This window comes from Anopheles coustani, chromosome 3, assembly GCF_943734705.1.
Source record: "Anopheles coustani chromosome 3, idAnoCousDA_361_x.2, whole genome shotgun sequence".
In the NCBI taxonomy this organism is placed as follows: domain Eukaryota; kingdom Metazoa; phylum Arthropoda; class Insecta; order Diptera; family Culicidae; genus Anopheles; species Anopheles coustani.
In genome coordinates this window covers 89,828,925-89,849,432 of record NC_071288.1, presented here as the reverse complement: position 1 = coordinate 89,849,432, position 20,508 = coordinate 89,828,925, and the positions used below count along the sequence as shown (strand labels likewise).

General features: G+C 47.1%; 4 protein-coding genes across 5 annotated transcripts; 3 read left to right on the top strand and 1 right to left on the bottom strand.

Moving 5' to 3' along the window:
• Positions 1-4,043: 4,043 nt before the first annotated feature.
• LOC131269108 (F-box and leucine-rich repeat protein 13-like) lies at positions 4,044-6,623 on the top strand. Its single transcript, XM_058271432.1, has 2 exons — positions 4,044-4,193; positions 4,686-6,623. Exons 1-2 carry the CDS (start codon positions 4,044-4,046, stop codon positions 6,621-6,623), a joined length of 2,088 nt encoding a protein of 695 aa, XP_058127415.1.
• A 1,206-nt stretch (positions 6,624-7,829) lies between these two features.
• Positions 7,830-10,380, top strand: LOC131269098 (F-box and leucine-rich repeat protein 13-like). Its single transcript, XM_058271420.1, has 2 exons — positions 7,830-7,967; positions 8,440-10,380. Exons 1-2 carry the CDS (start codon positions 7,830-7,832, stop codon positions 10,378-10,380), a joined length of 2,079 nt encoding a protein of 692 aa, XP_058127403.1.
• A 4,177-nt stretch (positions 10,381-14,557) lies between these two features.
• LOC131272043 (uncharacterized) lies at positions 14,558-17,890 on the top strand. The gene is made up of 2 exons (XM_058273659.1): positions 14,558-14,916; positions 15,398-17,890. Exons 1-2 carry the CDS (start codon positions 14,776-14,778, stop codon positions 17,489-17,491), a joined length of 2,235 nt encoding a protein of 744 aa, XP_058129642.1. The 5' UTR covers positions 14,558-14,775; the 3' UTR covers positions 17,492-17,890.
• A 108-nt stretch (positions 17,891-17,998) lies between these two features.
• Positions 17,999-20,245, bottom strand: LOC131271691 (uncharacterized). 2 transcript variants are annotated; one of them, XM_058273199.1, is made up of 3 exons: positions 19,862-20,245; positions 18,995-19,789; positions 17,999-18,918 (listed from the first exon to the last, which is right to left on the bottom strand). In XM_058273199.1, the coding sequence occupies exons 1-3, from the start codon at positions 19,877-19,879 to the stop codon at positions 18,700-18,702; spliced, it is 1,032 nt and encodes a 343-aa protein (XP_058129182.1). In that variant the 5' UTR covers positions 19,880-20,245; the 3' UTR covers positions 17,999-18,699. The 2 variants fall into 2 exon arrangements, with proteins under 2 accessions (XP_058129182.1, XP_058129183.1); XM_058273200.1 differs by having other exon boundaries at positions 19,889-20,245.
• Between the last annotated feature and the right edge of the window lie 263 nt (positions 20,246-20,508).

Genomic DNA, 20,508 nt, shown 5'->3' with positions numbered 1-20,508 from the left:
TGCGTTTTGGTTTTAGCACCTGATCGATGTTTGGTGTTGTTTATTCGTTGGAGTTTTCACCCTCTCACTGGCGTCAACGCTTCGTGGCAACATAAACACGGCGGTAGGTTGAACACTATTTTTTTAATTTAGTTTTTAGAACACCCTTCCACTAAAAACTGTTTGCTTTGCTGAGGAAGCGCTAGATTCCATCATAAAACACGACAAAAACCGACACTTTTCACCATTTGACGTGTTAAAATAGCTTTAAATGCAGACACACTTTTTAGTTTCTTTTCGTCGCAACAAAACACATTTATCCCAAATAAAGTAAACAAAGGCGGTCCGCAAAAACAACGGAACGTTTCGCGATCGTCCTGCCGTCGTCGCGTGCGTTCAAACGATACGGGAAGTCCCACGAACACCCGGTGGCCAGGACGCGTGATACGCTACTCGCTGTGGCGGCTTTCAGCGCCAGAATGTATGCTTCCGGCGCACGAATGCCGGTCGCGAGCGGATGTGCAGTCCAAGAGACAGGCGAATCCTTCTCTCCCAACAAGCTTGGTTCTCTTCGATTTTCCGTTCCCGGAACGCGCATTCTCTCACTCTCAGCTTCCTACTCCCGTCTCGATATCCTGTTTTCATCAAAGGCAAGAGAGAAAAACATATGTTCACGACAACTTGCGCTGAGGAGTCCTCGGATTTTCCGCTACAAATCGCAACAAACGATGCGAAAAGGGAACGAACGTCCGTTCCCAGCCGCAGACTGCTTGGATGATGCCGCAGTGCAATGGTTTCGTAGAGACCGAGAACGCACGGCCCTTTTCGCTCGTCATGCTTTCTCTTTTCTTTCTTCAGGAATTCTCTCGCAAGAATCGGGTGAAAATTGTGCATTCGATGCAAGAGACCACTGGTATATCGTTTCCCATGTTTGACAGATGTCACCCAACTATTACTTTCATTCTAAATCACCTGCTGGGAACAAATTTTCCCACCGTCCCACCAAGATCAGAAGGGGTTCCCGAGGTTCATCAGGATCCCGCTGGGTTCATCAGGATCTCGTGCCGGGCGAGTGAAACACGAATCGAGCACGGTAGGGGAAATTGCCGGCACCACAGGACTCGTTGACTCCCATCACTCGAAATGCGCGTGGAAGCGACCTGAAGTAACGCGTGACCGCTTGTTCGGGGAGGCGATCGTCCCTTTCCGAAAGGGTGCCAACCAGCTGATTACTGCTCGATGCCGTTAAAGCCGCATACCCAAGCAAGTGACAACATTTCCAAGCGGAAGGAGATATACAAGGGTCCGCCAGAAGTGATCAAGTACAAGACAAGCATACGTTTCGCTTTGAATATTATGTTTCCCGTTTAACATTGACTTGAGAATAGTGAAAAAGAAGGAAAATAATAGGTTACCAACCTCGAGAGTATTGCCTCCAAAAGAGATCAGTGATGGTGGTGGCGGCCCATATACCAGCAATATCCCGGCGCGATTTCTCACGATATTGGAAGACCAACAGTAAGGCGAAGGAAATTATCACCATTAAATCGAGTATCACCATTAGGTAGCACGGCTTGAACTTCAAATCAATACTTGAACATACAATGTACAGGCTGGCCCCGGTTTTCGTCAGCCCCGGTTTTCGTCGTTTGACAAATCGTTCTAAGCTGGTTTATAGTACCGTGCTTTGTTCTTTACTCATATGATTCAATGCATTTTGTATGACAGAAGATCCGAACATGGACTCATAAACGAGTGGTACAGGTTTTCTGCTTCAGACTACCCAGCGAACGGTTTTGCTCGAATCAGTTCATTTTACAGGCGAGGGGTAGGGAGAATCCCATCTCCACGACCCTCTACTGTGGACAAGATCGAGATAGCTGCTATTGATGCTATGCCCTGACTCTTTCTTCCTCATTGGGTCATGCATTTGCTGTTAATGCGGAATAAAAACCGGTTGATGGTGTGCGTGAAGCGGAAGGCATATGCATTGTATGCGTGTTGAGGATTCTCTTTCAATGCTTTCTGCTGTGTGCAAAAAGAGCATGCCTCAAATGTGCTATCTCTTTCACTCGTATTGGACCTGTGTTTGTTTGTATGTGTTATGATTTTTATTCTATGTTATTGGCACAGCTGATTGCTGAGCAATGTAGCGGTCTCCAGATTTACAAGCGTTCGAAATTGGTAGCAATCGCTGCACGGTTCAGTTTGTTTCAATAATGTGAATGGCCATTATTAACCAAAGGCTTTGGCTCACTTCTTTGAACCGAAATCCGATGAACCTTTACTCAAGCTGACACGAGCATACGTAAATTGAATTTACCTTAATCAACCCGTACAACATGCATACAGCGGTTAACGGCATTATTGCGGTTGTTGTGCTAATGTGATAACGCAGTACTACCATATTTCAACCCATTGCAATTCATAAATTTTTAATCGTTATTTTAATGTAGTCCTTTCATTCATTCAATTCTATAGTAAAACGTACGAAGAACAAAGAAAATGAAGAAGCAAAACGACAAATAAAGAAATTACTTAGTTTCATGCATGTAATTTCATTACATTAGCTTGACGCAATTTCATTCCGCAATCAAAACAATCCCCATGCATGCATCGAACACATACACCATTCATATCATTGACTACGAACAGCTGTTTGCGAAACCATCCGTGCTTACACCTGAGCGGAGCAAGGTAGTGCGCCATGATGGGAGAGAGAATGGAACGTCATGGAAAACGATGTCCATTCCTCCTAGGTTAATATTGGATGTTAAACCTCGGGCATCGCCAACTGACAAATAGCCCAGAGTGATTATTGCACTGACTTATCCTATCGAGACAACATGACGACTAAATAGTAGAAAAAGACGCATTGGTGAGAATTGAAGACGAGCTGGGAGAAAGCTTGGGGGCTGAGCATAGTAGCGAGCGGAATAAGAGAGCAACTATGTTTTTGCCCTTTTTTGCCTGGCGCGCTTGGTGTGCGTGTCACCTCTGACTCAACGTTGTGTGCGTGTAATCCGACCCCCCGTTAAGCGGATATCGGGGGGTCCGAAAGAAAAAGGCAAAAAACTGCTCGATATTCAGTGCACCGCCGTTCGCTGGGTACTTTGCTCAATCAAAAATATCTTCCAATTGAAGCACTGAACGTATTATTGTAAACCTACGCGGCATGGAAACCAAGAAAGTAAAACGTAGTATAAAACGATTGATGGCCATTGATTTGGTGATAAAACACACAAACTTTGTTATAGTTTGAAGAACACCTTCATATCAACCACTGGAAAATTCAGACGAGAAGAATGTACATAAGTAAGGTTTGTTTTGTGTTAGTCAAGTCTTGAGTAGGTATTATAAACGTAAGAGCTGTAGTCCGCTAGCCTCGGTTTTCGTCGCTGTCAAAGTCCCGTTTGGTGACGAACACCGGGGCCAGCCTGTATTGTAAACTACAAAGTTGAACAGTTCAAAGTGGAATTTTTACATCCCTGTATATAGCGACTTCTTATGACCAACATTCAAGGCACACAAAATGCTATCCTAGAAACTTAATCTGGTTCGTATTTACCACTGGCTTTGCTGCAAATACTGATGCACAACCATCTGACGCATAATCCAATCGCTCTTTTCCCGACTTTACATACTCTTCATTCGACTTTCTATCTGTAACGTGCTACTGAGAAAAGTACCATATCAATGCGTACTACGATTTTACTCAACAGCTCAATCAACTGCATATTGATATTCCGTGCGATAACGACAATAAAATCCCCCTGCAAAGAATTGTTTTGCAGCCCTCATCTGGCTACCTTTGCCTACACCCTATACCGCGCGTACAACACACAGCCGTCTGGGTGATATTTAATCTTATCCTCTATCACCTCCTGACAACCCGGATGTGGGTAAACCGTCAATTCCAAAACATCGAAGGGTTCGGTGCGTTCCTTATCATTCTTAGTCCTGCAGTCTAGCGTAGTGCGTGGATACGTTCGGTTCAGGTACTCGGTTACTAGGAGAGTCGAGCGCCATACAATAGGGTTATAAAGCATTCGATTCTGACCACTATGGCATTCCAAGCAGACCTGGGCAGTATTGGTACCAAAAGCATCGAAATAGATGAGAAAAATGAGTCCGCTGCACGTTTACCAGATTTAGCTCCATATGATGTCAACTACGATGAGTTTGGACCACGTTTTGCGGATCTTCCGATGGAGGTAGGGTTGAGGGGAGAGTGGATGTTTTTATTGGTGATCATGAGATCGCTTGCTGGAAAGTGTCGATGTTGTGAACGATGTAGACACTGGGTATTGAAATGTCAGGAAATTGTGTAAATCAATAAAAAAAGGAGATGACACCCGACAAGTCGTTATCATACGATCACGACCTTCGAACGCGTTCTGATGACAATAAAAAACCAAAACTACGAACAGCAACTTGCACTCTCGGCAATTACTGTGGGGATAAGCTATCTTCCCTGCAAGCATCAAGATAACGATATTATCCGTGACGTACGCGATTAAAAGTGGCCTACTAAGGCTGATTAGGGAAGGGAGTGCATCGCCTACGAACATACGCTCACAAGTGGTTGCTGTTTTTCAATTGATTCACAATATTCTTTACTAATAATGTTTGGCAACAAGTGATTCACATTTTGTTTTCTACAAGTGTACTGACCACAAAGTATTTTTTCCCTTTTTTCTTCCAAGATTCTGCTAAAGATGTTTTCTTACCTTACTCCATCGGAACGGCGAGAGGCGGGACTAACCTGTCGCCGTTGGTACGAGGCCACTCACCATACGGCATTTATGGACAGATACTGGCTCGTCCTAAAGCGCTTCGAGTCCGATGAGAATGAACTGTTCATGCAGCACCTGCTTGACTACTCCCACCATTTCCCGAACATCGAGCTGCGGGAGGTTGATTTCGATCGGCTCGGTAACTTCTTCGCTCAATTCGGACTACACATACGTAGAATCGTATTCGATGCGTGCGACCTGGAGGAGCGCACACTATTCACCATCCTGAGCCACCTATCTGGATTGCAGTCGCTCTCGATACGCTCTTGTCAAATCCCGTATACGTCCAAGAGCGTGCTGGACGAGAATCCAACCGAACAGGCGGCCCTCCGTCAAACGTTGTCTGGCGTGACGGAGCTGTCCGTTGCCAACATCAACGACACACTCCTAGACCGGCTGGTGGAATGTATGCCTTCGCTGTGTTCGCTCGGGCTTGTGCGCCGTGTCATGTACTTTAATTCCGAGCGATTGCGACGCAAATTCTTCCCAGGCTACATATTTAAGAACTGTTTTAACAGCGCAAGAGAGCTGAAGGAGCTACCCGTCATGGTGCCAGAGCTTCAACTCAAACGGCTCGAGTTGGAAGAAACGACGGGAATAGGTCCTCGTTGTGGGAATGCTATGGAGACGGTGAACCTATTCTTTTCTATGCTGCTTCGAACGCAAGCGAACCATCTGCAGCATCTCAACCTTTCAACCTGGTACAAGATGGGTAATCACACTCTGAAACAGATTTGTCAGGAACTTCCGGGGTTGCGTGTACTCAAGATGCGCAAGTGTAAGATCAGCAACCAGGGCCTGCAGCAGCTATCGCAACTAACCCAGCTCGAAGTGCTCGACATTTCGTACTGTAAGGCCATCAATGGTGAAGGAATCGTCGATGGAATCGCCTCCAAGAAGAATGATGTTCTGAGGGAGCTGTACATCGGTGGGTTGGATTTGTCCGAGCGGTCGATCATTGCCATTACGGAGACCTTGGGAGAGTTGCGTGTGCTCGATCTTGGCTACTGCTTCCATGCCATGTCCGACCTCTGTGTGCAGTTCATTTGCCGCAATTTGGTTCGCCTGACGCACCTGACACTGGATGGCTGCAGGAAGGTGTCGGACGGTGGCCTGACTGGGCTGGGTATGCTCGAGCAGGTGCAGCACCATATGCAGGCAGCTACTGAGGATTCTTCAACGGAAGGAAACCGAATCCAAAATGCACACCAAAAGGCTGCTGCTCCCGAAGCAGACGAAGTTCAACCAAAGCTTACCGTTCCACAAGTCCAACCTATCCGCATCCCGCTTCGTAGGTGTGCTGAGCAGGAAATTGTGAACGATGCCGAAAGGAAGCGCCAACGCATGGAAGCGATGGAGCAGAAGGAAAGCATGTCGCAGCAGGCGTCTTCATCGACTACTGCGTTCAGTTGCTACTCGATCGAACGACTCCAGCAGCTCCGTGTGCTCAACCTAGCCGGCTGCTATAGCCTGACCGACGTGTCGCTCCTGTTCAACTTCCGGCTCGTTGAGCTCCGCAAACTATCGCTCGCCGCCTGCAAACAGTTCACGCACGAAGGTGTCCACGCACTGGTGCGGGATTGTCCCGCTATCGAGCAGTTGGATCTGAGCGAGTGCTACAACATCAAGGACGAAACCGTACGCCAGATCGTGATCCATTTGCGGCGGCTGCGGGTGCTCAGCCTGCGCGGCTGCTACCAGCTGACCGACTACAGCCTCGACTACATCGCGTCCCATTGCCACCGGCTGCGGGTGTTGGACGTTCGCGGTTGCAAGCAGATGGACGGTGAGCCGGCCCGTCGGCTAGTGAACCTGAAGCAACTCACCACGATTCATAAGGGCGAGTAATTTTTCTTCTAGGGGCGAGGGATATTCCGAATTGGTAGAAAAAGCTTATTTGGCAAGCTTTAAGTGAAGAAATCCACAGAAAATTTGTTGGAAGCATGCCAACACGGCGTGTTAACACGTTGACTGCCATGTCACCCAAAAGTGGGTGACAGCAAAAATCAGTTCTAAAAAGTTTTTGACCCATAAGTAAATGAAAATGCAACATGAAAATTATAGTTATATATATAAATATATATAACTATATAAATGTTATAAAACAAATTTTATCAAAAAAGATTGTACTTATACTATACTTATGATTATACTTTAAATGAAAATCAATCCATCGCAAATGTTATTCCTTGCCAACCAACATACTGATTTGATAAATAGATAATAACTCCCAAAAACTTATTTTGTATTCATGATAAGCCCCGTTTTACGAAAAACAGTAGAAGCTCGAGTATCACCATTAGGTAGTACGGCTTGAACTTCAAATCAATACTTGAACATACAATGTATTGTAAACTACAAAGTTGAACAGTAAAGTAGAAATTTGACATCCATGCATATAGCGACTTCTTATGACCAACATTCAAGGCACACAAAGTGCTATCCTAGAAACTTAATCTGGTTCGTATTTACCACTGGCTTTGCTGCAAATACTGATGCACAACCATCTTACACACCATCCAAGTTCACCCCCAACCAGAATCAACCAGAATTCAACCCCCCAGAATTTCAAATTGTATTCTGGGTTCAAACTGGAATCGGGACCCATAACCTTATGAAAAATACATTCTCTCTTTTCCCGACTTTGCATACTCTTCATTCGACTTTCTATCTGTAACGTGCTACTGAGAAAAGTAACATATCAATCCGTACTATGATTTTACTCAACTGCACATTGATATTCCGTGCGATAATGACAATAAAATCCCCCTGCAACGAATTGTTTTGCAGCCCTCATCTGGCTACCTTTGCCTACACCCTATACCGCGCATACAACACACAGTCGTGGTATTTAATCTTATCCTCTATCACCTCCTGACAACCCGGATGTGGGTAAACCGTCAATTCCAAAACATCGAAGGGTTCAGTGCGTTCCTTATCATTCTTAGTCCTGCAGTCTAGCGTAGTGCGCGGATACGTTCGGTGCAGGTACTCGGTTATTAGGAGTGTCGAGCGCCATACAAAAGGGTTATAAAGCATTCGATTCTGACCACTATGGCATTCAAAGCAGACCGGGCCAGAAGCATCGAAATAGATGAGAAAGATGAGTCCGCTGCACGTTCACCAGATTTAGCTCCGTACGATGTCAACTACGATGAGTTTGGACCACGTTTTGCGGATCTTCCGATGGAGGTAGGGTTGAGGGGAGAGCGAATGTTTTTTATTGGTGGTCACGAGATCTCTTGCTGGAAAGAGATGTTGACAGTGGGTATTGAAATGTTAGGAAATTGTGTAAATCAATAAAAAAGGAGATGACACCCGACAAGTTGTTATCATACGATCACCACCTTCGAACGCGTTCTGATGACAATAAAAAACCAAAACTACGAGGAGCAACTTGCACTCTCGGCAATTACTGTGGGGACAAGCTATCTTCCCTGCAAGCATCAAGATAACGATATTATCCGTGACGTACGCGATTAAAAGTGGCCTACTAAGGCTGATTAGGGAAGGGAGTGCATCGCCTACGAACATACGCTCACAAGTGGTTGCTGTTTTTCAATTGATTCACAATATTCTTTACTAATAATGTTTGGCAACAAATGATTCACATTTTGTTTTCTACAAGAGTACTGACCACGAAGTATTTTTCTTTTTTTCCAAGATTCTGCTAAAGATTTTGTCTTACCTTACTCCATCGGATCGGCGCGAGGCGGGTCTAACCTGTCGCCGTTGGTACGAGGCCACCCACCATACGGCATTTCTGGACGGATACTGGCTTGTACTGCAGCGCTTCGAGTCCGATGAGAATGAACTGTTCATGCAGCACCTGCTCCACTACTCCTACTTGCCGAACATCGAGCTGCGGGAGGTTGATTTCGATCGGCTCGGTAACTTCTTCCCTCAATTCGGACCACACATACGGAGAATCGTATTCGATGCGTGCGACCTGGAGGAGCGCACACTATTCACCATCCTGAGCCACCTATCCGGATTGCAGTCGCTCTCGATACGCTCTTGTCGAATCCCGTACACGTCCAAGAGCGTGCTGGACGAGAATCCAACAAAACGAGCGGCCCTCCGTCAAACGTTGTCTGGCGTGACGGAGCTGTCCGTTGCCAACATCAACGACACACTCCTAGACCGGCTGGGGGAATGTATGCCTTCGCTTTGTTCGCTCGGGCTTGTCACACGCGTCGTGTACTTTAATTCCAAGCTATTGCAATGCAAATGCATCCCATGCTATACGACTTCATTTATCAGCGCGAGAGAGCTGAAGGAGCTACCCGTCATGGTGCCAGAGCTTCAACTCAAACGACTCGAGTTGGAAGAAACGTCGGGAATAGGTCCGGGAATAGGTCCTCGTTGTGAGACTTTTATGAGGAAGCTGTCCCAATTCTTTTCTATGCTGCTTCGAACGCAAGCGAACCATCTGCAGCATCTGAACCTTTCAACCTGGTACAAGATGGATAATGACACTCTGAAAGAAATTTGTCAGGAACTCCCGGGATTGCGTGTACTCAAAATGCGCAAGTGTAAGATCAGCAACCAGGGCGTGCGGCAGCTGTCGCAACTAACCCAGCTCGAAGTGCTCGACATTTCGTACTGTAAGGCCATCAATGGTGAAGGAATCGTCGATGGAATCGCCTCCAAGAAGAATGATGTTCTGAGGGAGCTGTACATCGGTGGGTTGGATTTGTCCGAGCGGTCGATCATTGCCATTACGGAGACCTTGGGAGAGTTGCGTGTGCTCGATCTTGGCTACTGCTTCCATGCCATGTCCGACCTCTGTGTGCAGTTCATTTGCCGCAATTTGGTTCGCCTGACGCACCTGACACTAGATGGCTGCAGGAAGGTGTCGGACTGTGGCCTGACTGGGCTGGGTATGCTCGGGCAGGTGCAGCAGCATATGCAGGCAGCTACTGAGGATCCGTCAACGGAAGGAAACCGAATCCAAAATGCACAGCAAAAGGCTGCTGCTCCCGAAGTAGAGAAAGCTCAACCAATTCCCACCGTTCCACAATTCCAACCTATCCGCATCCCGCTTCGTAGGTGTGCTGAGCAGGAAATTGTGAAAGATGCCGAAAGGAAGCGCCAACGCATGGAAGCGATGGAGCAGAAGGAAAGCATGTCGCAGCAGGCGTCTTCATCGACTACTGCGTTCAGTTGCTACTCGATCGAACGACTCCAGCAGCTCCGTGTGCTCAACCTAGCCGGCTGCTATAGCCTGACCGACGTGTCGCTCCTGTTCAACTTCCGGCTCGTTGAGCTCCGCAAACTATCGCTCGCCGCCTGCAAACAGTTCACACACAAAGGTATCCAAGCACTGGTGCGGGGTTTTCCCGCCATCGAGGAGTTGGATCTGAGCGAGTGCTACAAGATCAAGGACGAAACCGTACGCCAGATCGTGATCCATCTGCGGCGGCTTCGGGTGCTCAGCCTGCGCGGCTGCTACCAGCTGACCGACTACAGCCTCGACTACATCGCGTCCCATTGCCACCGGCTGCGGGTGTTGGACGTTCGTGGTTGCGAGCAGATGGACGGTGAGCCGGCCCGTCGGCTCGTGAACCTGAAGCAACTCACCACGATTCGTAAGGGCGAGTAGTTTTTCTTCTAGGGGCGAGGGATATTCCGAATTGGTAGAAAAAGCTTATTTGGCAAGCTTTAAGTGAAGAAATTTACAGAAAATTTGTTGGAAGCATGCCAACACGGCTTATGGATGGAGTGGTTATCGATGCAAACCGAATTCGTACAAACTTAGGCATCTTGTTTGATGTATTTGAATTTAAAATGATGAAAATGACACATTTTTGGTAAGTTACTAATTCATCTCTGCAGATAGTCTAGGATGTACACTATTCCACAAAAGTCACTACACAGCAGGCCATAACGGACACAAGTACCACGAGCTGGGACATTCATTTGTAGTGTTCTCCACATATTGATGCACATTCGGATACGAAGCGAGTTTGGTGATCCGAGAATTCTGTCGTGCCCCTACAGAACTTCAATCGTCCACAGAGTATCATGATATTGAGTTTATTTGTACCAAAACGCTGTTCTAACATCGCCCGATAGCCCTCTGTCATGAGCTCTAAAAAGTGTTGTGCAATAAAAATGCAATATAAAAGCTAAAGTAATTATAAAAACTAAATAATTGTAATTCTAAAGGTGCGTACAGACTACGCCAATATTGGCGCCAAGTACTTACCGCCAATGCGCTACTCGCTAGCGATTCTACACTAGCGACTACTAGTGATAGCTAGCGCAACCAAAAGTTGCTCACCGAGAAAATGTTGTCGCCAACACTTGACAACTTGTTCACGAAACAATCAAAGCAAACCGTTTTACATGCATGTGCATCAGAAATGGATGTATCTACGAAAATAGTGCAGTGGTTTGTGTTGTGAAACGCTGTTTGTAGTGTAATTGTGTGTTATTTTGTGTCCTGGAACAGATTAGGCACTAAAGTCGTTCAACTATGAACGAATGAAAATGAATCAAATCGACTGTTCCGAAATCACCAACGGTTTCTCAGCAATTTCAAATCCAATGATTGCTGAGTATTACCGAGGGCTTTCACACACGGGCAAGACCAAGGCAAGATTTTTTGGCACTTGCTAGTAGCTTGTCAAGTGTTGCCTTGGTCTTGTCTTGGCAGGCCTTGGCGACAGTCTGTAGGTACTTTAAAAGCACCTACAGACTACGCCAATATTGGCGCCAAGTACTTACCGCCAATGCGCTACTCGCTAGCGATTCTACACTAGCGACTACTAGTGATAGCTAGCGCAACCAAAAGTTGCTCGTCGAGAAAATGTTGTCGCCAACACTTGACAACTTGTTAACGAAACAATCAAAGCAAACTGTTTTCTATGCGTGTGCATCAGAAATGGATGTGTCTACGAAAATAGTGCAGTGCTTTGTGTTGTGAAACGCTGTTTGTAGTGTAATTGTGTGTTATTTTGTGTCCTGGAACAGATTAGGCACTAAAGTCGTTCAACTATGAACGAATGAAAATGAATCAAATCGACTGTTCCGAAATCACCAACGGTTTCTCAGCAATTTCAAATCCAATGATTGCTGAGTATTACCGAGGGCTTTCACACACGGGCAAGACCAAGGCAAGATTTTTTGGCACTTGCTAGTAGCTTGTCAAGTGTTGCCTTGGTCTTGTCTTGGCAGGCCTTGGCGACAGTCTGTAGGTACTTTAACGTCTACGGCTTGCTTTACAGTGTTTTACATCTCACCTAGCAACCGGGGCAGTGTATGTAGAACATCAAAAATGGTAGCCTACTGCAGAGTATTTGATGTAGAATAGCAAAACCCACAAGTGGCAACACAAACGGGTAAGTAGAAAAATCATCACTTTCTAGAATCTACCAGAATGAAAGTTGTCGCGTGGATGTTCGAAGTAGGACATACACTGCCCCGGTTGCTAGGTGAGATGTAAAACGCTGTATCCACATATTGATGCACATTTGGATACGATACGAGTTTTGTGGTCTGAGAATTCTGTCGGTGCTCGTCCAGAACTTCAATCGTCCAGAGAGCATCATGATATTGAGTTTAACTGTGATTGATTAAAAATTTGCTGTGTGTGAAAAAAAAAGTGTTATTCACAAAAGGGATTAAATTTCATTCTTTTGGATGGCATTGTAGAGTAAATATGAAGAAGAAACCCGGGAAAGAACTAACATTCAAATACACGACCAAGACACAGAAGTGGTAGCGTCTTAACACTTTGACTGCCAATGATCCACATAGTCATAGGACAGGCAATTTAGAACTTGCCAGGAAATTTATCGAGTATTGCACTATTTAGTGGTGGGCTGAAGAAGCTGTTACAGCGTTTTACAGGTCACCTAGCAATCGGGGCAGTGTATGTAGAACATCAAGAATGATAGCCTACTGCAGAGTATTTGATGTAGAATAGCAAAACCCACAAGTGGCAACACAAACCGGTAAGTAGAATATCCATCACTTTCTAGGATCTACCAGAATGAAAGTTGTCGCGTGGATGTTCGAAGTAGGCACGACGAGTTGAGGGGTGCAGGTAAAAGTAGGGGAAAATCGCTTTCCGGTCGAAAACATACTTTTGCGAGCATTGTTGTGATTCGCGCTCGTTTTCTGATGCGAAAAAGCGATCATAGCCTACCTTATCCTGTACCTCTCAATTGGTCGTCTCTACTTCGAACATCCATGAGACAACTTTCATTCTGGTAGATCCTAGAAAGTGATGGATATTCTACTTACCGGTTTGTGTTGCCACTTGTGGGTTTTACTATTCTACATCAAATACTCTGCAGTAGGCTATCATTCTTGATGTTCTACATACACTGCCCCGATTGCTAGGTGACCTGTAAAACGCTGTAACAATAAGGCTTAGGAAAGATAAGTCTACTTGAAATTGGTTTAAAAACAATTCTAAGCATTTGTTGTATAAACATTTTTTATCAAAAATGAGTGTTGAGAAACCACTGGTCTAAAAACGTTGATTCCTGTTTTGATAGCCCGCTGTTATGAGGTCTAAAAAGTGTTTGCAATAAAAATGCAATATAAGAGCTAGAGTATTTCTTCGTCTTCTTCTTCTTCTTCTTCTTGGTCATGCCCGCCCCGTTAAGAGTTGTGTCTGCTCGATCCCCGCTACCAATCGATTCTGTTGAACATAGGAAATTATAGAGCAGTCAACAACGATCGCTACCGGTCTTAAGGAGAGTTGAGTCGAACTCTTCTGCCAGAGATTCAGAGATAAGTCTCTATTACTTCAACATGGAGAAGTAGATACGAGTGGGAGATGGTATGCTCTACAGACAACGACAGCAAACTGTGCCTACAACCTGTCAGGAGAACATCGTGGCAACACCAGTTTTAGCGGGTACGCAGATTGACCTGGTATCGCATCAAAGATCAGCAACCAGCCAAAGGTCCTCTCACGGTAGGCTCAGTACTTCAATAAAAAAGTAAATCATTGCATAATAAGGCTCCACCAGCAGAAGAGAAGAAGAGCCGATACAATGGTGAGCTCTATGAGTCGACCTTATTGTGGTGTAGCAAATTAGACTCACCAGGCTCCGGTAGACTGGTCATGTCAAGCGAATGGCATCGTACGACCCAGCTCGTAAAGTTCTTACAGGCTGTCCCGAAAGACGGAGGTGGCGTTGTAGGCGTAAATTAAGTGAGAAGAATGATGTACCGACATAATACATAAAATAAAGTATCTTCTTCTTCTTCTTGGCGTAACGACCTTGTTGGTCATGCCTGCCCGTTGAGGGCTTACAAGACTTGTTTCCCTGTTGTACGTGGATAGTCAGTCCTCTGGTACAGGGGAGGGTCTCGGTTGGGATTCGAACCCTCGCCGTCGAGGTGGTAAGCCTCGGCGCTCATGGACCGATTTTCTAACCGGCGCTACCGCTCGGCTGTCGCGGACCCCCTAAAATAAAGTATCCATCTCATTTTATTTTTTTGAATTGAAATAAGTACACTGTAATTATTTTAGAATTATCATATTTTTCATAAAAACATCTTTCGCTCTAAAAATTGGATTTACAACAACATATTTAACGAAATGTTTGGTTGTGATACTATTGTAACGGCTTGAACAGAGTATTTCAATGCCTCCATCCCTAGCTCGCTCCATTTGTTATCGATGACTCCGTTCCTTGGGTTCATACGGTTTCAAAACAATGAGACAAACGTCAACCGGTCGAAAATGAAAACAACAACTGTGACTGTGTATTGTTTTGCGACCCTGATCTTGCTACCTTCGCCTACATCGGCCCCCATAACACACGGCCATCGGGGTGGTAGTTAATGTTACCCTCGACCAACCCCACCACCCCCACGACGTCATCAAAACATCGAAAGGTTTAGTACTTCTCTTATCGTTCATCGTCGTGCAGTCTACCGTAGTGCGCGGATACGTTCGGAGTTGATCAGCCGTTGTTACGAGAAGTGTGTGGGTGCCACCAAAGGGATTCTAAAGTATCCATTTGTGACCACCATGGCTTTTCGGGCAGGCCTGACCAGTTTTCGTAGCAGAAGTATCGAGAAAGATGAGTCCGAGCTACGTTCGCCAGATTTAGCACCGTACGATGCCAACTACGATGAGTTTGGACCGCGTTATGCGGACCTTCCGATGGAGGTAAGGTTTGGGGGGGAGTGTTTTTTTATTGGTGGTCACGAGATCTCTTTCTGGAAAGGCGTAGACAGTGGGTGTATTATAATGTTATGAAATTGGGCAAGCCAACAAAAAAGGAGAGAACACCTGACAGGGTGTTATCATACGATAATTTCACGCCCATCGGTCGTGTCCAGATTACAAGAAAACCAAAACTACAAAAAACAACTCGCACTCTTCGACGATCGGAGACATGATGCGCACCAATGACTATAGGAAAATGCTATCTACGCTGTAAACATCTAGATAGCGATATTATCCGTGACGTTAGCGATTAAAAATGGCCTACTAAGGCTGATTAAGGAAGGGAGATAATACGAACAAACGCACATAAGTAGTCAATGAATGAATTGGTTCCATGGCTGAACAATATGGTGTAGGTTGATAATATTTAGCGTAATCTAAAGTACTGACCACAAAGTATTTTTCCTCTTTTTCTTCCAAGATTCTGATAAAGATGTTTTCTTACCTTACTCCATCGGATCGACGCGAGGCGGGCCTAACCTGTCGCCGTTGGTGCGAGGCCGCCCACCATACGGTATTTCTGGACGGTTTCTGGCTTGTACTGCAGCGCATCCAGTTCGACGTCAATGAACTCCCAGTACAACTTCTTCTCGACAGCTTCCGCCACTTCCCGAACATCGAGCTACGGGAAGTTGATTTCGAGCGGCTCGGCAACTTCTTCCAACAGTTCGGGCCACTCATCCGGCGAATCACATTCGATACGTGCGACCTGCAGGAGCGCACACTGTTTGCCATCCTCAGCCACCTGTCCGGACTGAGGTCGCTCACGATACGATCTTGTCGGGATCTGTTTATGTGTGTACTGTTGTTCGAGAATCCTACCGAACGGGTGGCCCTTCGTCAAACATTGTCCAGCGTGACGGAGTTGTCCCTCGCAAACATTCAGTATCTCTCCGACGCGATCCTGCACCGGCTGGTGGAAATCATGCCTTCGTTGTGTTCACTCGGGCTCGCCGGATGCAACGTGTCCTTTCATCCCGGGCTGTACCGGAAATTCTACCCCGGAGATCGTAAGCAACCGTCGGAGAGTGTGCTAACCTTTCAGTACATCTCGCAGGTGATCGGCGAGCGGAAGGCGTTCATTCGGACGCTCGATTTTAGTCACACTCTGGTGGACGATAATGCGCTGGAGGTGCTGGCCGCCATGGCGCCAGAGCTTCAGCTCGAGCGGCTCGAGCTCGAACGCTGCGAGCAACTTTCCGGTCGAGGATTGAGAACACTGCTTCGAACGCAAGCGAACCATCTGCAGCATCTCAACCTTTCGCGCTCGTACCGGGTGACCGACTCCTGCCTGGTGCAGATTTGTCAGGAACTCCCGGAGCTGCGTGTACTCAAGATGCGCGAATGTCGTGCGATCAGCAACCAGGGCGTGCGGCAGCTATCGCAACTAACCCAGCTCGAAGTGCTCGACATTTCGTACTGTAAGGCCATCAATGGTGAAGGAATCGTCGATGGAATCGCCTCCAAGAAGAATGATGTTCTGAGGGAGCTGTACATCGGTGGGTTGGATTTGTCCGAGCGGTCGATCATTGCCATTACAGAGACCTTGGGAGAGTTGCGTGTGCTCGATCTTGGCTACTGCTTCCATGCCATGTCCGACCTCTGTGTGCAGTTCATTTGCCGCAATTTGGTTCGCCTGACGCACCTGACACTAGATGGCTGCAGGAAGGTGTCGGACGGTGGCCTGACTGGGCTGGGTATGCTCGGGCAGGTGCAGCACCATATGCAGGCAGCTACTGAGGATCCTTCAACGGAAGGAAATGGAACCCAAAATGCACAGCAAGAGGCTGCTGCTCCCGAAGCAGAAGAAGCTCAACCAGAGCCCACCGTTCCACCAGTTCAACCTTTCCGCATCTCGCTGCGAAGCCGGGCTGAGCAGGAAATTGTGAAAGATGCCGAAAGAAAGCGCCAACTCATGGAAGCGATGCAGCAGAAGGAAAGCATGTCGCAGCAGGCGTCTTCATCGACTGCTGCGTTCAGTGGCTACTCGATCGAACGACTCCAGCAGCTTCGTGTGCTCAACCTAGCCGGCTGCAATAGCCTGACCGACGTGTCGCTCCTGTTCAACTTCCGGCTCGTTGAGCTCCGCAAACTATCGCTCGCCGCCTGCAAACAGTTCACGCACGAAGGTGTCCACGCACTGGTGCGGGGTTGTCCCGCCATCGAGGAGTTGGATCTGAGCGAGTGCTACAACATCAAGGACGAAGCCGTACGCCAGATCGTGATCCATCTGCGCCGACTGCGGGTACTCAGCCTACGTGGCTGCTACCAGCTGACCGACTACAGCCTCGACTACATCGCGTGCCATTGCCACCGGCTGCGGGTGTTGGACGTTCGCGGTTGTAAGCAGATGGACGGTGAGCCGGCCCGTCGGCTCGTGAACCTGAAGCAGCTCACCACGATCCGACCGGACAAGGCGGTGGACGACATGGATTCTCGGTCTGCCTACGGAACGGTGATGATGCCGCCAGGTGTACCACCGCCTCCGGGAGTGCTGCTGGCGATGCGTCTTTAACAGGACTTGGCTGTGGCTGATGCTGCTGCTGGTGTTCGACACCGGTTGCTTGCTGCTGATGGCTTTGATGCTGAGTTAGAATCTTGACACTACAACGCAACACTTGCAGACCTTTAATCGGGCTTCGTACCTCAATTGACAGAACGATCAAGTCGTCAATATAACGGAAGAGAGTTGTTCAGTTTACAATCGTTGCCACCTATCTTTTCCTCTAACCAACCCATAATTGGAATGGCTGGCAAATCAGGGCTGTATGTGATGGAAGTACCGACCAATTATAAACCACAACTTAAGGTACTATTTTGAAATGACTACAAGCAGCTGTTACTAAACTACTGTTAACATGTATGTACATGTAATAAAATTGTTAACATATTTTAATTAGCAATAAAAATCATGACTCGATAAATGGAACGTAAAAGCCCTTGTGATATCACCACTACCGAGCACAGAGGGACACAGTGCTCTCACACAGCTCCCCACTTCCACTTCACTTTATAATCACTTTAATTAGTATTCAGTCCAGATTTATTGCTCCCGAAACGCATTTGGTTTGCTGCTTTGTAAATATCTCTCTGCTCCACTGGTTTCGATCCACTTGATTTCCCTTTCCCGTTATTATTTACAAGCGCAAACGGAAAAGGGCACCGCGCACAGGGAAATGGGTCACTTATGATGTACGGGGAAAACACAAAAGCTAGCATGCACACTCACTAGTTATGAACGCAAACAAAAAACACCGCGCAACCCTACGATTGCTAATATCAAACGAGATACGAGAAATGAAACTACGTTGTACAATAAATATTTAAAAGAAAAATGGCACTAAAATTGAATATTAAAAAAAAACGCACACAGAAAAACATTTGCACACTCACACGAACCGCATCCGCGTGACTCGTGCGGTAAGACGCACTCGCGGCGTAGAGGAGAAATTAGACGAAAAAAAAAGGTAGGAAGGATGAAGGAGGCTCGTAAAGCTATCTTACACAGGGCGCGACGAACACGACATGAAATTTCACCTACGGAAGGACGATTGAACTACTTGACTTGACTTGACTTGACTTTTCGCAGTCGATCCTTTGATTGGTTTGTCCGATCGTTGTACGATCGGGCAATCACGAAGACTCGTTATCGACTAAATTGGCTTGCTTGATGTTTTGGAGTAAATCTCTCTCGCTCTACTCGGACAGGACCCACCCACTTCTCTACCCGTACTCCGACTGTATGGTAAGGGAAAACTCGCCCTTCGAGTGGATGAAGGTACCGTGGTACCAGAGCCGGGTGTCAACGAGCAGCGCGTCACCCGGTTCGACGTAAAAGCTGAAGCTGCGACACTCCGCATCGCACTCAGGCGTTGGCGCCAGGATCCAGCTCTTGTTGCCTCGCAGCTGCGCCTGCCACATCAACCGGGGGATGTAGTCGATCTGCGATGGGGAAATCAAGGGGGTGCGATGAATCAGAGTGACAGCACGAACTTACGTTAAGAGATCGTGAACTTACGTGCATAACGGCTCCCTGCTCGTAGCCGAGAAACACAAAATCTGTATTGGGCATTTCGGCGTCATCGGGCAGGAAGTGTGGTTTCGGGTACAACTTCCGCAGCTCACCGAGCACGGCCGGGTTGCAGTTGCTCCAGCCGACGTACCACGGTTGCTGGCCCGCCCGAAACTCGGCCCGATCGTCCGACATCCGGAAGACGTCGCGTAGCGTTTGGAAGTTCGATTTAAAGTGCAAAAACTGGCAGTCCTCGTGCAGGCTGTCCAGTGCCGTCGGGTGCTTCAGGTAGAGGTCCTTCAGGAAGGTGTAGTTGAGCAGCCGCACGGCCGGCCAGTGCGATACCGCCCGCTTGATGATGATCGGCCGGGACGAGTACGCGTACGGTTGGAACTCGTCGCGTGTCAGATTCTGTAGTATGATCGGTCGGTCGACCCCGCGGCAAAAGTCACAGTTCGAGACCGGTCGCGTCGCCTCCCAGATCAGATAGTTGTTTGGCACGATGCAGCGCATCCCGAGCACCAGCTCGAGGAACCCCGCCAGGAACGGTGTAATGATGAACAGCACGACCACGAATATGGCACTGTAGACGATCGCCAGTATGCCGTCGTTCTGTGGGAAGAAGCGTGGCGCCCGGTAGCCGATCGACTGCTTGAACGCTTCCTCCATGTCCCGCTCGGTGATGCCACGGTTCGTCCGCAGCACCTCATTGCTTAGCAGGTGCAACTTTTGCAGCAAAATCTGATCACATACTTTCACGCGATCCATGTTTAGAGCTCGTTTACTTTGTCGATTTTTGAGCTGCAAAAAAAGGAAATTAGGACAGTTTAGCTTACATCAGACATCCGGCAAACAACGGGATGTTTTGTTTACTTTGGCGTAAGGAAGCATGTACCGTACCACTTCTGCTGGCCCATTTACAACTGCTTGAGTCCTCCCTAGTTTGTTGTGCGTGCACTAGTTCGTGCGTGTTACTTTTCTATTTGTGATTTTCCCCTTTTTGCGCTTCAAAACTACACTAAAATCATCCACTCCCTACACGTCGCTCGATCTGTTGTTCGGTGGACTCGTCGACAGTTTTGCGGCGCATTGGCCGTCTTTACACGGGGCGTTGTTTATTCGATAATTCCGCGAGTCACGGGCCATACCTAGCCCCTTCCTCCGACGGTGGACAGTGTGTTTCCTCAACTATCGCCCTCACACCAGCGATTCCGTCCGGGATTTACACAATTCGCATGAAAGTACGATTATCTTCGGGAAGGCTCACCAAATTTTGACAGCAAAACAATTTCATTTGACAGCATGCCGTCCTGTCAGTGAGTTGTCAAAACTAACTGTCCGAATTTCGTCCGAATCCAAGGGATTTGAAAAGTCTTCCCCGTTATTATTATGCCCGTTAAAAATTAATCACACATGTTCTGGCGTTCTCGTGTTAAAACACTTATTAAAAAGCAAGAATTAAGATATATTGTTTTGGAATTGAGTCATGAATATAGGAGCTGTCTCCAATTGTGATGGGT

Coding starts and splice junctions, on each gene's coding strand:
- LOC131269108 (XM_058271432.1), top strand. CDS start 4,044: ATGGCATTCCAAGCAGACCTGGGCAGTATTGGTACCAAAAGCATCGAA. Junction 4,194..4,685: donor TTGCGGATCTTCCGATGGAG/GTAGGGTTGAGG, acceptor TTTTCTTCCAAG/ATTCTGCTAAAGATGTTTTC.
- LOC131269098 (XM_058271420.1), top strand. CDS start 7,830: ATGGCATTCAAAGCAGACCGGGCCAGAAGCATCGAAATAGATGAGAAA. Junction 7,968..8,439: donor TTGCGGATCTTCCGATGGAG/GTAGGGTTGAGG, acceptor TTTTTTTCCAAG/ATTCTGCTAAAGATTTTGTC.
- LOC131272043 (XM_058273659.1), top strand. CDS start 14,776: ATGGCTTTTCGGGCAGGCCTGACCAGTTTTCGTAGCAGAAGTATCGAG. Junction 14,917..15,397: donor ATGCGGACCTTCCGATGGAG/GTAAGGTTTGGG, acceptor TTTTCTTCCAAG/ATTCTGATAAAGATGTTTTC.
- LOC131271691 (XM_058273199.1), bottom strand. Junction 18,919..18,994: donor AGCAGGGAGCCGTTATGCAC/GTAAGTTCACGA, acceptor TCCCCATCGCAG/ATCGACTACATCCCCCGGTT.